General features: G+C 37.1%; 2 protein-coding genes across 2 annotated transcripts in view; one reads left to right on the forward strand and one right to left on the reverse strand.

The window, feature by feature from the left end:
• The first annotated feature begins 2,616 nt into the window (after nt 1-2,616).
• ntmt1 (N-terminal Xaa-Pro-Lys N-methyltransferase 1) lies at nt 2,617-11,399 on the forward strand. The gene is made up of 4 exons (XM_046838765.1): nt 2,617-2,773; nt 8,947-9,121; nt 10,317-10,569; nt 10,657-11,399. The coding sequence occupies exons 2-4, from the start codon at nt 8,960-8,962 to the stop codon at nt 10,911-10,913; spliced, it is 672 nt and encodes a 223-aa protein (XP_046694721.1). The 5' UTR covers nt 2,617-2,773; nt 8,947-8,959; the 3' UTR covers nt 10,914-11,399.
• A 1,504-nt stretch (nt 11,400-12,903) lies between these two features.
• The window catches only part of ndor1 (NADPH dependent diflavin oxidoreductase 1), a 28,633-nt gene continuing 26,199 nt past the window's right edge, over nt 12,904-15,337 (reverse strand). The window contains exons 14-15 of the mRNA XM_046838750.1: nt 13,794-13,888; nt 12,904-13,573 (exon numbers count right to left, since the gene is read on the reverse strand). Coding sequence (XP_046694706.1) covers nt 13,429-13,573; nt 13,794-13,888 — 240 coding nt within the window. The 3' untranslated portion in view covers nt 12,904-13,428. The remainder of the gene's footprint in view (nt 13,574-13,793; nt 13,889-15,337) is intronic.

A 15,337-nucleotide genomic window follows, 5' to 3' on the forward strand; every position in this document is an offset into this window, starting at 1 on the left:
GGTATCAGTAGTATGTCGGACGTGTCCGAAAGAAACGGTTCTTGATACAGTACTGGTGACTCGAGAACAGCAGTATGTGTGCTGCTCGGAATCGGCAGGTATGCGCATGCCCAGTGATGATCACTTGTTCAGCAGCATGTTTCAGTTTAATGTGGGTACTGTTGGAGAAACTAGAGAAGAACCCCATTCTCAGGGATATCTATTTATTTTGAGTCGGATAGACGGTCATACACATTCAAAAGTGAGTAACTTGAGTAATTTTGTTGATTAGTGCTGATTTGAGACGCGAACTGTTTTGAACGATTCAGTCCGATTTGGTGAACCGGTTCGACCGGATGCCCCATCTTCCTCATGCCTGTTTACAAACAAAGGCTGAAAGAGGAAGCTCCGGTTCAAAGGGAGGTCGCGCGCTGGACTGACCAATCGGTGGCCGCTCTGCAGGGCGCTTTGGGAATCGGGAAACTAGCGGATGATACGGTGCAAAAAAACACTATCAGACTAGAGACAGAACTAGAGACTCAAAGCACTTTTGTACGTCGCTCTGGATAAGGGCGTCTGCTAAATGCCACAAATGTAAATGTAAATGTAAATGTTTCCCAACCAGAAGCCGTGGGTGGATAAAACCAACTACAACACGGGGCTCGACACCGGAGACATGGATGGCTGCGTCTTACAGTGTTCGCAGAGCGGTGAAGGATGCAAAGCGGAGCTACGGGAGGAAACTAGAGTCACAGTTCCAACTTGGTGGCCCAGCCTGTGGCAGGGACTAAGGACAATAACGGACTATAAAACACCATCTTCTAAAATGGTGAATGCGGATGCTTCTCTGGCAGACGAGCTAAACACCTTTTACTCTCGTTTCGAGGCTGCAGCTAACCACGCTAGCGGTGCTAGCGGCACAACCAGCGTGCATGCCGAGAGAGCCGAAGAAACACGTTCACCATCTCGGAGCATGACGTGAGGAGGGCATTCAAGAGAGTAAATACGACGAAGGCAGCAGGACCAGATGGCATTACAGGTCGGGTTCTGAAAGCCTGCGCTGACCAGCTAGCACCGGTGTCACTGAGATAGTCAACCTCTCACTGGAACAATCTGTTGTCCCCTTATGTTTCAAACAGTCCACCATTGTTCCTTTCCCGAAGAATCCCCAGCCCGCCTGCCTTATGACTATCGCCCTATAGCCTTGACCTCAGTAGTGATGAAGTGCTTTGAAAGACTGGTCAGAGACTTCATCACTGCATCGCTACCAGACACACTGGACCCATTACAGTTTGCATACTGTCAGAATCGTTCTACTGAGGATGCCATTTCACATCTCCTTCACACTACAATCAGCCACATGGACCAAAGACATGGGAATTATACAAAGATGCTGTTTGTTGACTACAGTTCAGCATTTAACACCATAATTCCCTCCACACTCACCTCTAAGGCTGCAAGCTCTGACATCAAGTGTTTGTTAAATTATGGAAAGGATGATTACCAAAATTTTTACATATTTATTGGAAGAAAGAGGAATAATATCAAAATATCAAAGTGGTTTAAGAAAAGGAAGAGGAACAATGGATCCTATTGTATGTTTAGAGAATAGTAAGGCAAGATGTTAAAAATGCATATGATGTGGAGAGAGGGATTTTTGATGAAAAAGAGGAATATAGGTGGAAAAATATACAACTGGATAAAATATTTTTTTTGGTGAACAGAAGTATACAGGTAATAATAGGGAATGAAATGTCAAAAACAGTCCAGATAGAAAATTGAACTCCACAAGGGAGTGTAATATGTCCACTAATCTTTTCTAATATGATAAACAATATGTTTAACCAAGTAGAACCAGCTATAGGTAGATCCCTAATTGCAGATGATGGGACACTCTCTAAAAGGGGAAGGAATATTCTATATATTAATAGAAAGATACAAGTGGCAATTAGGAAAGTGGAAAAATAGGCTTATGATTGGGGATTTAAATTCACAGTGAAGAAGACAGTATATTTCTCTAGGAAGACGGTTGTCTTAGAAGTGAGTTTGAAGATGTATAAAAAAGCAGTGGGAAGGGTGAAGGTATTTACATTTTTAGGTATTTACTTTGATCCAAAAATTACATAGATTGTACATATAAATAAAATATTTGAGAAATGCTAGAGTATGTTGAATATATGTTCAAGTGTAATAAAATTGGGGCTAGTTTTTCTTCATTAAAAACTATTTACATAGCACTGATCCAGTCTGTGTTTGATTATGGTTGTGTGGTATATGGTTCTGCATATAAATAAAAAAAAGTAAGAGTTAAGAAAACTTTCAAGCCCAAGAGTTAAGACTGTTGAGTGCTGTTGAGTGCTGTGGAGCAGTAAAGACAACAACTATTACAACCAAATCAAGATATAACGTGTTAAAGGTTAAAGAAACTATACCTCATGTATTTCTTGAATGTAGGAAGTACGAACAAGAAAGAAAAAAATAATAGAGAAAATAAAGAAAAATGGAAACCAAGAAGTATTTTTTTATTGAATTCATAAAATGGGCAAGTAAAAATAAATAGTAAAGCCATCTTTTACTTTATTAAAGAGTCAGGTTTGATAAACAGAATACTGTTTAAGACTCTTTTCCACACCCCGAAGCAGAAGGTGGCGGTAATATCATATTAAGGTAGTGCCAGCCGCTGTTAAAAACCAAGAAGAAGAAGAAGTGGTGAAGCGCTGAAGCGGTATCTGAGTTGGGTCATGTCCTAATTTAGAGTGCGATTCTTTATTAGCGCACGTATCCACACGGAAAGGTAAGCCAGTGTCAGGTCGGGGATTTGGTTTATTTATCTTATACTTGTTTTTTAAATTTATTTTATAATTGTTTTTAAAATAAATTAAAGGAAATAAAATCTGATCACGACTATGTTAGCCTGAGTTGTTAGCTCTAACGCTAAATAAGAAATTACTGGTTGTTATTTCTGCACGTGGCTGTGACTCGATTATCACACTATTATAACATTAACTGCATTAAATGTGTTCTGAGTTTTCCAACACCAACACTAACACAATAAACTGGTCAATCAGTGAACACAGAGCTGCTGGCATTTGGAGACTAAATGTGTAAAATACGGATTTCTGCAAAAAAAACCCTGAAATTTAAAGGCTGAATATTAGAAATTAGACTCTGTATCGGAAATATGATTTGTGGTGCATCTCAATGCGATTTGCAGCAAAATCCTGCACTTCCATTTTATGACACACTCGCGATTTGGATTCTTTAGCGCTTTTTTTTACAGCTTCAATCATTTCTCTTAAAAGGAAAAAATCCTGACAGTTCCATATTCTGAGGGAGTGAATGAATGAATGAAGGATGGAAGGAATTGAAGGCATTTGTTGATGTCTGCTGAAATAGGTAGTACAGTTAAGTAAAACATTAAATATAAAACACACACTTATATTACACTCTGTATTACCCAAATGGGGTCAAACAAACGTAAACTAATGAAAATTTTCCAATTATTTAATCTTATTTAATCAATTTAATTTGTTTCAAATTAACTCCAAATCACTATTCTCATGTTATCTCCAGACCTTATTACATTATTTATAACCTTAAATATAACTCTCTATAAGTTAATGGAATTCAGTAAGCTATTGTGGTTTATTAGTAGCATAGACATACACACTTACCCAGCTATACAAGTGCAATGCACACAAACGCCCCGGTTACCATAGCAATGAACCAAACAGACATAATTTTTGATAGTGTTTGACTTGCTCCAACCCACACCAGATAAAGGTCATCCACATTGTTTGACCAAATGTTTAAAATTTTTCCACTAAGGAATTAATCATAGACATCCAGACTACGATAACACTTTACCGCTTCTCTTGAGTAGACACTCATCAACCAGATAATAATACAGATACGTACTTTAGGTAAGCGTTTAATGTTCTGAGTAAAAAGGTGTCGCCTCAGTGTCTGATTGAAGGGGTCCATGTTCCACGTTTTAATATTTTTTTTAGCTTTTATAATTATAATTTAGCTATTATAATTTTATAAGTTCTGTTATAGCTAAACTTTTTTTTGACAGGCCTGTGCTTTAAAATTAGCGCCACAAAAATGCTTTAGGTCCAGACATGTGCTGGTATCACCAAGCTGCCACTCTTGTGACCCTTAAACAAGGCTCATAACCCCCCTAAAACAGTATCAATGCCTGACCCTGTGCTTTGACCTCAGCTTCCTACATCGCTGGGATATAATTAGCCTCACCATTAGACAATTTGAAGCTTATAGTGGCTGCTTGTTTGAAAGAGGCAATTGTAGAGGACAGTGTGTATGGAGACGAATGGTCCTCTGTGGGGACCCCTAATGGGAGCAGCCGAAAGAAGAGGAAGAATAAGATAGTGGCTGCTTGTTGTAGAGTGTATGTGGGATTCTCCTTGAACAAATTCACTAATGCTGGGTTGGGTCTTTCTGTAAAAAACAAAAACAGCATTTGAGTATGAAAGATGAAACCATTTGTGTAAATCAACATTTATATTGTTTTTAATGATAATTACAGATGGCAAGTTGACAATCATGCTTAGAATAATCAATATAAAAATAAAACCACAACAATGACAAAAAATGTAATGTTTTACTGCTGCTGTTATTTGCTGCATTTAGATTTAGTGTTTGTCTGGTTTAATTAAATGCATTATCGATTAGTTGTTGCAGCCCTAGATATTATACCATTTAATAAAATCAGTAGCATAACATCCCTGTGGGATCAATAAAATATCTTAAAATAAAAATAAATACCATATTTTTTGGACTATAAGCCGCTACTTTTTTCCCACGTTTTGAACCCCGCGGCTTAAACAACGAAGCGGCTAATTTATTAATTTATCGGTTTCACAAACTTCAAGCCAAAAAACTGAGCGACATAACATTAGACCAATGAAATTTCCGAACGGAACGAAAAAAAAGCACCTCACCTGTGTTCTGAGCTGCACGGCATCGGGAGAAAAAACCGGGAGAAAGGAAGGAGGAAGACAGTGAACAATGACTTTTTTGGTATGCTACTGTTTAGATACAAGATGTTTTAGACTTAACGCGTTAAGTCATGGTTAAGGGAGAGCTCGCTAACTCCAGTTGCAACAGAAATCATATAAGCACAGACAGGTTTCCAAAACTCGTGCTTTTTTATTTTTCTTGGCAACAGCTTAAAGGGTTAGTCAAAGTAACTTAGAAATGAGCATCAGAAAATAATAAACACATAATCCTCGTCTTGAACACACGCAGTAATACCGGAAAAATGCTGTGCCGGTCTTTATCCAAAACACCGCTATGCTCCTAAAGGAAGCGCAACATATTTCACCTCTTACACCGTGTGCAACATGTCTTTTGTTAAAGCCTGTGTAAAGTACATTAGTCTAGACAGGTGTGGCTTATTTATGTTAAAAAAAAAATATTTGTAAAATTTTTTGTAAAAAACATCTTACAACATGGTGCTATTGTTAGCATACCACCCAGTGTTGCAATATCTGCATCAAGGCAGCAGCTGACAGATATAACCAAACTGTTGCATTCTTCTTTTGCAGTAATTTTCCAAGCTTTTACAACAGCTTCTTTGAGCTTGTATGTTTTTGCTCCTGATCCAGTGGTCCCCAACCTTTTTTGTGCCACGGACTGAATTAATGTCGGACAATATTTTCACGGACCGGTTTATTGTTGGACAATATCTTTCACGGACCGGCCTTTAACGTGTGGCAGATAAATACAACAAAATAAAATGATACATATAATACAATAGTACAATATAATAATAATAGTAAATCCACTGTGTTGTTTTTTTGTTAATTTTGCTTGCTTGAGGGTTTGAATTTAGCAGTAATGTATTGTGTTAGTGGCCGGAGCAGCCTCTTTAAGAAGGTAGCGGATGGAGGTAAGACATGTGACCAAGGCATCATGACCTGCATCAAAAGTAAGTCATAGACAGATGTGGTGGGGAAAATCTGGTAATTTTTTAAAATGAAACATAGTTAAAAATCGGATAATAAATGAAACCGAAATAAAGTTATGTATTCTGTCTGTGCGGCCTGGTACCAATTGACCCACGGACCGGTGCCGGTCTGCTGCCCGGGGGTTAAGGACCACTGGTCTATAGGGTTAATTTACGTTCCATGACCTATTTAGCCCATCTCTGAATTTCTTAATCAGTTTCAAACAGCATTTTAATTTTAATCTCTGATGAGAAGCTTGCCTCTATACTTCTGCATTCAAAGTCTACGTGGTTAGTCTATTGTGTTTCACCTCTGCACTGTGAAGATTAATAGTGATGTAACTGACTTTTTTTCCCCCCTTCACAGCTCTCAACATCCTTGTGTTCACCCAATATGGTTTATATTGGTCAACCTTATTGGTACTCCAGTGGTTTATTTTAAATGTGGACATTCAATCCAAATTGTATTGCTTATGGTAAAAGCTTATGTGGAAGTCCTAAAAATTCTTTTTTTTTTTTTTTTAAATCAGACTGGAAATTAGGGCTGGGCGATATGGCCTTAAAAAAAAAATCCGTTTTGCGATTTAAATCGATTTTTTTCCCCCCTGCATATGACAATTTTTTTTTTAAGTTTTAACTTTATTAAATAAAGTTTATTTACACTTCTGGGATTATAACCCACTTTGGGTTAAAGTGCAATCAGAAACAACAAGCCAAAAATACAAGATGGCGGCCCTGCCATTGTAAATTGTGAAAATAGAACGTAACATAAAATGAGCAAACCTACAAAGATAAATGTTTTATGTGTTTAAATGTGGAACGTGATTGAAAATGCACCTAAGGTTTTGAGTGATTTTTGCCTTTACTTTTCTCCAAAACGCCACAGTAAAATGAGAAAATTCAAGAGAGTAATAGACAGGGACGCTGTAAATAAAAAATAATTTGAAAGATTGAGCAAACCTATAAAGAAAAATGTTTTATGAGTGTTTGAATGTGGAACATGGTTAAAAATGCAGTGATGCTTGGAGTGATTTTGCCTTTACTTTTCTTCAAAACTCCACAGTAAAATGACTGAGTGTTTGAATATGGCGATTTAAATGATCTGATCTCGCGCAACACTAAACAAAGTGCGGCTGCTTCACCGTGTATTTTCAACATGCGGCTGCTTAACTTTACTTGGGAACGAGTTCTTCTCTGCTCGCTGCCATGTTGTTTGTGTATGTCTATGGCAAACGGGAGGGGGCGGGGGCTGAGTTCGTTCGAAACTATGGAAGCCCAGAGGGGAGCGTCGGCGGACATTTAAAGAGAAAACCGATTTTTATTAAAACAGATCGATGTAAACTACACATTCGAGTTAATCGATAAAATCGATTTATCGCCCAGCCCTACTGGAAATAGTGTGTTTTCTGGTCTTCATCTTCTTTTGCTTTTAAAAAACAAATGCAGTCTTCACAGAAGAAACCTATAGTAGAAGAAAAGTAGAAATTCAGAGCTAGTAATTATATAAACAATCATATGGCACACTTGGGCACTTTCAGGCACATGAGCCCATATTTTTGCTTACTTGAAAAATAGGTGGATTCAAACAAAAGGTGCATTCTGCATTTAAATATAACAAAAATGTAAATAAATTTATTTACTAGGTTCAGGTTCTTGTCTGTTCATCATGTTTCCCTTTGACCTCTGGTCATCCGAGAAGCAACAACTGAAGCCAGGGCTAGATTTAGACTGTGGGGTGTGTGTGTCTGTGTGTATTTATATATGTGTAACTTCGCCTGCTTTAATGATTGCTCCCTAGTGGCTCCTACAAAGTGTTAACTTATTTGTTTAATTCCAAATGTCTTCACACTCCTTATCTAAATAACACTAAGGAGGCAATGAAATATTGGCGTCGTCATTAGGGGTATAACAGTACACAGAATTTACAATTTGGTACAATTTCAGTACCGTTAGGGGGAAGAAATGAAAAAACATAACTGCTTGTTGTTTTTTATTTATTTATTTTTATTGCAGTTGATTATTAACATTTGTAAATAGAATAAATCAAATTATTGCAATACACTTTTTATTATATTGATTAAATTGGCACAAAATAAATTGAGATTAAAATAAAATAAATGGATGAATTTAAGTAGTTTACATTTTTTCAAATCCCATTTGGGTAATACAAGATGTGTGTGTTGCATTTCATTTTTTAAAGCTATATTCTACTGAAAAGTTCTACTGATTTCAGCATACTTTAACAAATGTCTTCATTTCTTCCATCCTTCATTCTTTCACAATATATATTTTCTTCTTTTAATAGAAATTCTTGAAGCTGGACATAAAACACTAATGTAAAACACATAAAACACTAATGTTATATAATGTATAACGAATATTCCTGTATTTCCTGTATGCGCAAAACAAATCTTATTTTCGGTATGGAGTGAGTAGCCACAGTGACACTGCACTAACTCTAGTTTCTTTTTATTTATTTAATTTTATACCACTGACGTTGTTGTGTATGTTTTTTAATAACAATAAAAAAAAAAAAAAGCACTCAAAGTGCGAGGCGGATACTAAAAAAACTTGCAGTAAGCCACTTAATACGTTTCTAAGGGAATTTTACTTTTCTGATGTTCCGCAAGTAAAAAGGATTGCATACGGTACACGTGTACCGAGCCAAAAGCCTGGTACCAAACCATTTCTGTAGCATTACACCCCTATTCTGCATCCTTTATAATGAGTGAAATCTATGTAACACAGTGTCATCTGGCTTTTAGCCATACTGTGACATATGGTGTGGGACATAAATACACACCACACGTCTCAACCATCAACAGCAGCCAGTTAAGAGTAGCCTAAAATAAAAAAGAAAACATTTGAAGACTTCCTGGGCTGGTGGGGTTGAATATCACAGACACTCTATTAAAGTATGACTGATTATAATAACATAAAAACTCAAGATTTCCCAGCAGGAAAGACTAATGTATTGATGATTTATGATCTTTTAGACATTCTGAGAGAATGGAGGACCATGTGAGTGAAAATAAGACCTCCTTTTACTTGAAGGCAGAGAAGTACTGGAAGGACATTCCTGCCACTGTGGACGGAATGCTTGGAGGTTATGGAAGCATTTCCAGCATCGACATCAACGGTTCCAAAAAGTTCCTGCAGAAATTCCTGGGGGTGAGACTACTGTTTGATGCTCTAGACTATCTTGTATTGTAAAATTCGTACATGGTAATAATTTGTACAGAGAGCAAGTGATTGGCATAATCTGAAATTGAATGCACTGTAATTTATCGGTTTGTACTATATGTCCAAGTTTAAATAAAACCAAACGGTTACTGTTATACTTTAAAGTACTAGATTAGAGTTAGTGTTGGAGATAAACACGTTGTGGGTCCTAAAAAATAGAGTTGGTGGTAAGTGCCCACTAATTAAACAATTTTCTCACAATGCCAGATGTAACAATCACAAAGCTACATTTCAAGTGTTTACATTTCAACCCTTCTCTAGAGTTCTGCCCCTTCCATATGTTAATATTGTAATTCAGATGTAATTCATGCACTCACTGTACTGGTGCTCTCTGCTATGTATATCAGCCTGATGCCTATTTTGCTTAACCCAGGTTTTGTTTTTTTAAAGATATGTGTTCCAAAGAAAGGCATTCCAGTTTAAAATGTTATCTTTTAATCTCTCTTTACTAATCGCCAAAGGTATCGGGATACTGCCATATTTGGATGACTAACCTTTATGCAAAAAGGTTTGGGCTCATGCTGAGCTCAGAAAAGAGCTACCTACACTCAGAGCTTATGTAATAAATTAAATGTATGAAGCACAAAAGGTATAGTAGCAGTGTAGTCATGACTTGATACCTTGTACAAATCCAGTTGCTAGTAAAACATTTGCATCTAAATAGCATGTTGGGCAACTGTGAAGATTCTAGACATGACTAAAGTGCTATGTGTACTGCGTGAACAAAATTACTGGCAACGGAAAAATCATCAAATGCTACAATGGAGACCTACAGTACTTTTCACAGTATTTACAAAGAAGTTATTCCATACACTTTTTTGAAAGCATTCTAATTTTTTATTTATTTTTTTAATATATAAACAATTGCTTAAAAGTTGTGCACAGGACTGTCTATGTAGGCATGATAAGTGCACAAAGTAAATGTTGTGTATGTCACTATGTACATCCCTAAACTCTATTAATGGAATAAAAAAAACAATGAGCCTCAATTCTTTTAACCCATGTAATTACATTTCAGGGCACCTAATTAGACTGGTATCTAGTCAGTTGAATTTTTATTCGGTCAATACAACTAGTTCAATTGTTTTTCCTTTATCTTTCTCACTGTGTCCTCTGTCCTCAGGAGGGCAAAGGTAAGACAAGACCAGGCTGTGCCCTGGACTGTGGTGCTGGAATTGGCCGTATCACCAAGCGTCTTCTCTTACCGCTTTTCCGTACGGTGGACTTGGTAGATGTAACGCAGGATTTTCTAGACAAAGCACGTTCTTATCTGGGTGAGGAAGGCAAAAGAGTGGAGAACTATTTCTGTTGTGGCCTACAGGATTTCCAGCCTCACCCTGACCGGTATGATGTCATCTGGATCCAGTGGGTCATTGGTATGCCAGTTAATTTGTAGTAAGACTTAAAACACTTGGTTCCCCAGGTTTTGTGTAATAGCATGATTAAATTTATGTTCTGTTTAGGTCATCTAACTGATAATCATCTAGTGGACTTCCTCAGACGATGTCGCAGTGCTCTACGGCCTGATGGTCTGATTGTGGTGAAGGATAATGTGGCATTTGAGGGTGTTGTTCCAGATGAGGTGGACAGCAGTGTGTGCAGAGACCTGCCCTTATTGCGCTGCATAGTGGCCAAAGCTGGACTCAACATCATCTATGAGGAACAGCAGCAGAACTTTCCTGAGGAAATCTACCAGGTCCACATATTAGCTATCAGATAGGAGATGTCTACATACATGTTATACATTTTATGAGCAAGAAAATCTTGTCATCTTTACTTACCATTGTTTCTTCCTGTCATTTTTAATGATGCATCAGGTTGCAACGCTGCAAAATTGTCTATGTGCCTGTATTTAGGGTCTGCAGTTTTAAGGAACACAGTTTGAGGTCTGATTTGCACCCAGACCCCTAAACTACCTCCATCAGGGAGCACAATTTTCAAATAAGATAATAGTCCTTTTACACTTTTTAGATATTTAAATGTCCTCATTTCCGCAGGATGTTTTTGGAGAACTGAATATACATTAAACACATTTGTGCTTTCATTGGAATAAGATTTAATATTTGAGCTAACCTGAATTTGTCCCAAATTGTTTGTGTGGAAATAAATGCATCTAGTTTGTGCTTAAGTTATTAAGAGACATATTCAGGTGTGCATGTATTTATGAGTGACGAGTTAAATACATAAATAGCTTTGTAGAAAACACCGTTGGACTTTTATTTATGCTCCTCAGCCCCTTCAACACAGTGTGAGCACTATCACTTGTATCACTACAACATTAATAGCCAGGAGCAAAAATGTAGTCGTTTCACTGGCCTGGAGGCGTAACAAAACATCAATGTTGTGCTGTAACTAATCAGCAGATTTTTTCATGTGTTCAAAACTGACTTTCCAAACTAAACCCAAAAGTGCAGTATTACTGTGTTCAGGTGTGTTTGAGTGCTAAAAAACCTTCACAACACTTTGTACAGTCTGTAGAGATAAAAATCATATTGCAGCATTCCTACAAATTCTAAAGCTTGCAAAAGCTGTAATAAAGATCTCAAATGTTCCATTGTAGGGCTGCAGCATGTGGTGAGCCTAAAAGTATAAAAACGTATAATGCACATTAGTATCTCTATTATGGTACCCGTAGAAGCATGGAGATGTTTAGGAGAAATAGCAGTAGAGTTTTTATGCCTGAGGAATGGAGGCGGAGTGTGCTGGTACTGATTTTAAAGAATGTGCAGACTGGCAGTAACTACAGGGGAATACATTTAAGTTGTATTGTGTGTTTGTGGATAGAGAGGAGTTGTGGTATTGTATGAGGAAGTCAGGTGTGTCAGAGAAGTATGTGAGGGTGGTGCAGGACATGTATGACTGTGTTACAGCAGCGAAGTGTGCAGTAGGAACGACGGACTGGTTTAAGGTGGATGCTGGACTGCAACAAGGATCGGCTCTAAGCCCTTTCCTGTTTTGCAGTGGTAAAGGACAGGTTGACAGACGAGGTCTGACGGGAGTCTCCATGGACTATGATGTTTGTGGATGATATTGTGATTTGTGGCGAGAGTAGGAAACAGGTTGAGAAGAGCCTGGAGAGGTGGAGGTACACGCTGGATAGAAGGGGAATGAAAGTCAGTAGGAGTAAGAAGTGTGTGTGAATGAGAGGGAGGGCAGTGGAGTGGTGCGGTTGCAGAGAAGAAAAGAGTGCGTGACGAATATGGATAGAATTAGTAATGAGGTCATTAGAGGGATATTACAGGGGCATGTGTGACATTTTAGAGACAAGGTAAGGGAGACGCGATTGAGATGTGCAGAGGAGGGACATGGGGTACAGTGGTAGAAGAATGCTGAGGATGAAGCCACCAGGAAGGAGGAAAAGAGGAAGACCAACAAGAAGGTGAAGGAAGACATGCAGGTAGTTGGTTTAAAAGAGGCATATGTAGAGGACACGGGGGTATAAAGACGGATGATTCGTTATGGCGACCCCAAACGGGAACAGCCGAAAGTAGTAGTATTAGGAGTGTCACTATTATGGCAAATATTGACCATCCAAGATTTAGTCTGCCATCCCTTCCTTTTATTTAACTGAAGCTACATAGAGTATGCAGAGTACCTATAGACATCTTACATTTCTGTATACTTGTTCAAACATTAGGCAAAATAAATGCAAACTACATTTTAGCATTGACATATCAGACTGTATTTGTTATTCATAATGTACATCAGTGTAGTTTGAACAGAATAGAGCAGTTTATTTTTTAATAACTTGGTCTTTTCATAGTCCACCTCTGAATCAGCAGTTCCACAAATAAATGTTCAGATGTCTGGCATTGTTTAAAAGTTAGAATACATTTTTGTACACAAACAACAAATTATTTTTGGGCAATGTGTGTGTATGTTCACCATTGTAGAAACTATTTTTCATTCTTTACTCAATTAACTAATCAGGAAAAATTATTATTCTTATATAAGGATGAATATATTAATTGCAACAATATTTTAGGAGCTAAAATATAAGCTAAATTTTATTTGACTGACATTCATGGTGTGTAATGTTGTACATGTGAATGATAAATAAAAAAAAAAAAAGGTCTCATAGTGGTTAGAGTCAAACTATAGCCTTAGCCTCAATCTATACCTGATATCTATAAGTGCTGTCCTCAGCAGCATGACTTCATAGCACATATTTGTTTGGTTTCCCTTTGGAACTAAAGGCATTTATGACCCTGAATATTAGATGTTTTGATGCATGATCAGGACCAGGTCTCACTCTGGAAGCAGCCTGTTTTCTCCATGTTGTCCAGCATTTCCTGAGCTTGGCTCTCTGTCACACCTCCATTCTTTCTAAAAACCTCCTTCAGTGCATCACACACTGCTGTGGGCATCTGCTTGGCATTCCTGAGTACAGAAAGAACTGTTCCGTTCACCATTTCTTTTAAACACCAGACTGTTAGTATAAATGTGAGCTATATTATGTAATTAAAGATAAAATGTATGTAAAGAAAGTAAATTTAATTAATTAATTTAATTAATTCAAGTTCATGCTTTAATGTAATTAAAATTAATACATGATATAACACTCATAGGTTTCATCATGTTAAAACCAGCTAATTTTTACCCTGCTATGTAGAAGAAAGCATTCTTGTTCACAATCAGCTCCCACAGCAGTTTAGCCTGTTCCTTTAATCTATGCTGAACATAGACTTTATCCTCCTGCATGAAAACAGACAAATGATAAATATTTAGGTAATGTACATCCTTTGCAGATGCTATTCATGTACTGGCTACTACATGTCCACCTACCTGCTGTTACTACTAGAATTATTGGCACCCTTAATGAGAACAAAATAAAATACATGCAATGAATAATACACTCATAGCCACTTTAATAGGAAAAAGACCTGCTCATGGCACCAACAGTCTTGCCATGATCATATGCAATCCCATTTTCCCCATTCTGATGTCTGATGTGAATCGCTAAAGCTTTTGACCTGCATCTGCATAACTTTCTGCACTGCTCTGCTGTTCCATGATTAGATGATTGAATGAATGAGCAGAGGTATACACATGCACTGGTATAACCACTCCTGTTATTCTGTTAAGCTTACCTGGAGAGAATAACAACTGCACACTGTCCTTAACTGTAATGTTGAATTTTTGACACTCAGATAATGATCCTGAACCAATGATATTCCATCTTGTGCAAAATATTTATTTGAAGAATGGCAAATTTTATAACCAATAACTATAAATGAACTTTGAATAGGTTTGTAATTGTCTAATATAGTGCCAACATTTCTGCAGTTGACTGCTGAATGTTTTAATTAAAATAGTATTACTAAATTCAAAATCTTAATTATACCATGTGGAAATGTTCAGATCATTCAACCTAATGTTCATCTCATTAGGTTGAATTAGGTTACTGTCTTCTTATTGTCAGTGTTTCTCCAGAACCTTGTTGCTACATGACAGCATAGATCTACAAGAACACAGAGCTAAGGACAAAAGTAAGTTGTCCTCGCCACATAAAGTGCATTGTGTGCAAACAGTGCAAGACAAGACAATACAAACAGAAAACACAAGACAGTGTAGAATAAATACAAAAAACACAAAAAAGCACCAGCAGTAAACCTACTGTATGTTATACAGTACAATGTGCAAAAGAGAACTGTATACAGAAGTGTACTTGTAAATAAACACAATGTAAACACAGGTCCGTGCAAAACATCAATAGCAGCAGTCAAATGGATGTGCAAAAACAGCATGTAAACAGTTATGTAGTTATAATAAAATAATACGGATGGTGCTGAAGACAGGGATGTGTGAAATTAGTATTGAGTGTGTGTTTGTAGCACCTCAGGAACACACAGTTGAGTGAGTGTGTGTGTGTGATTTAAAAATGTTTTATGTTTTAAGGTTTAAACATTTGTAGACTGTAAACACTTCTTGAACACTAATTCAGAACTTTTTGATTTTATTTGATAATAATAATGAGAAAACATCAGGTTAAAACATAACATTTTAAAAAGTGAAGGGGGTCTGATTACTTTCTTAATGTATTGTACATACACACATTATTGGGATCCATGGATGAAAAAAAAAAACAATCATCATATGCAGTTCATACTCAAGTCAGACTCTATCAGCTGATGTATGGTCATG

The sequence above is a fragment of the Silurus meridionalis genome, chromosome 25 (assembly GCF_014805685.1).
Source record: "Silurus meridionalis isolate SWU-2019-XX chromosome 25, ASM1480568v1, whole genome shotgun sequence".
Taxonomy (NCBI): domain Eukaryota; kingdom Metazoa; phylum Chordata; class Actinopteri; order Siluriformes; family Siluridae; genus Silurus; species Silurus meridionalis.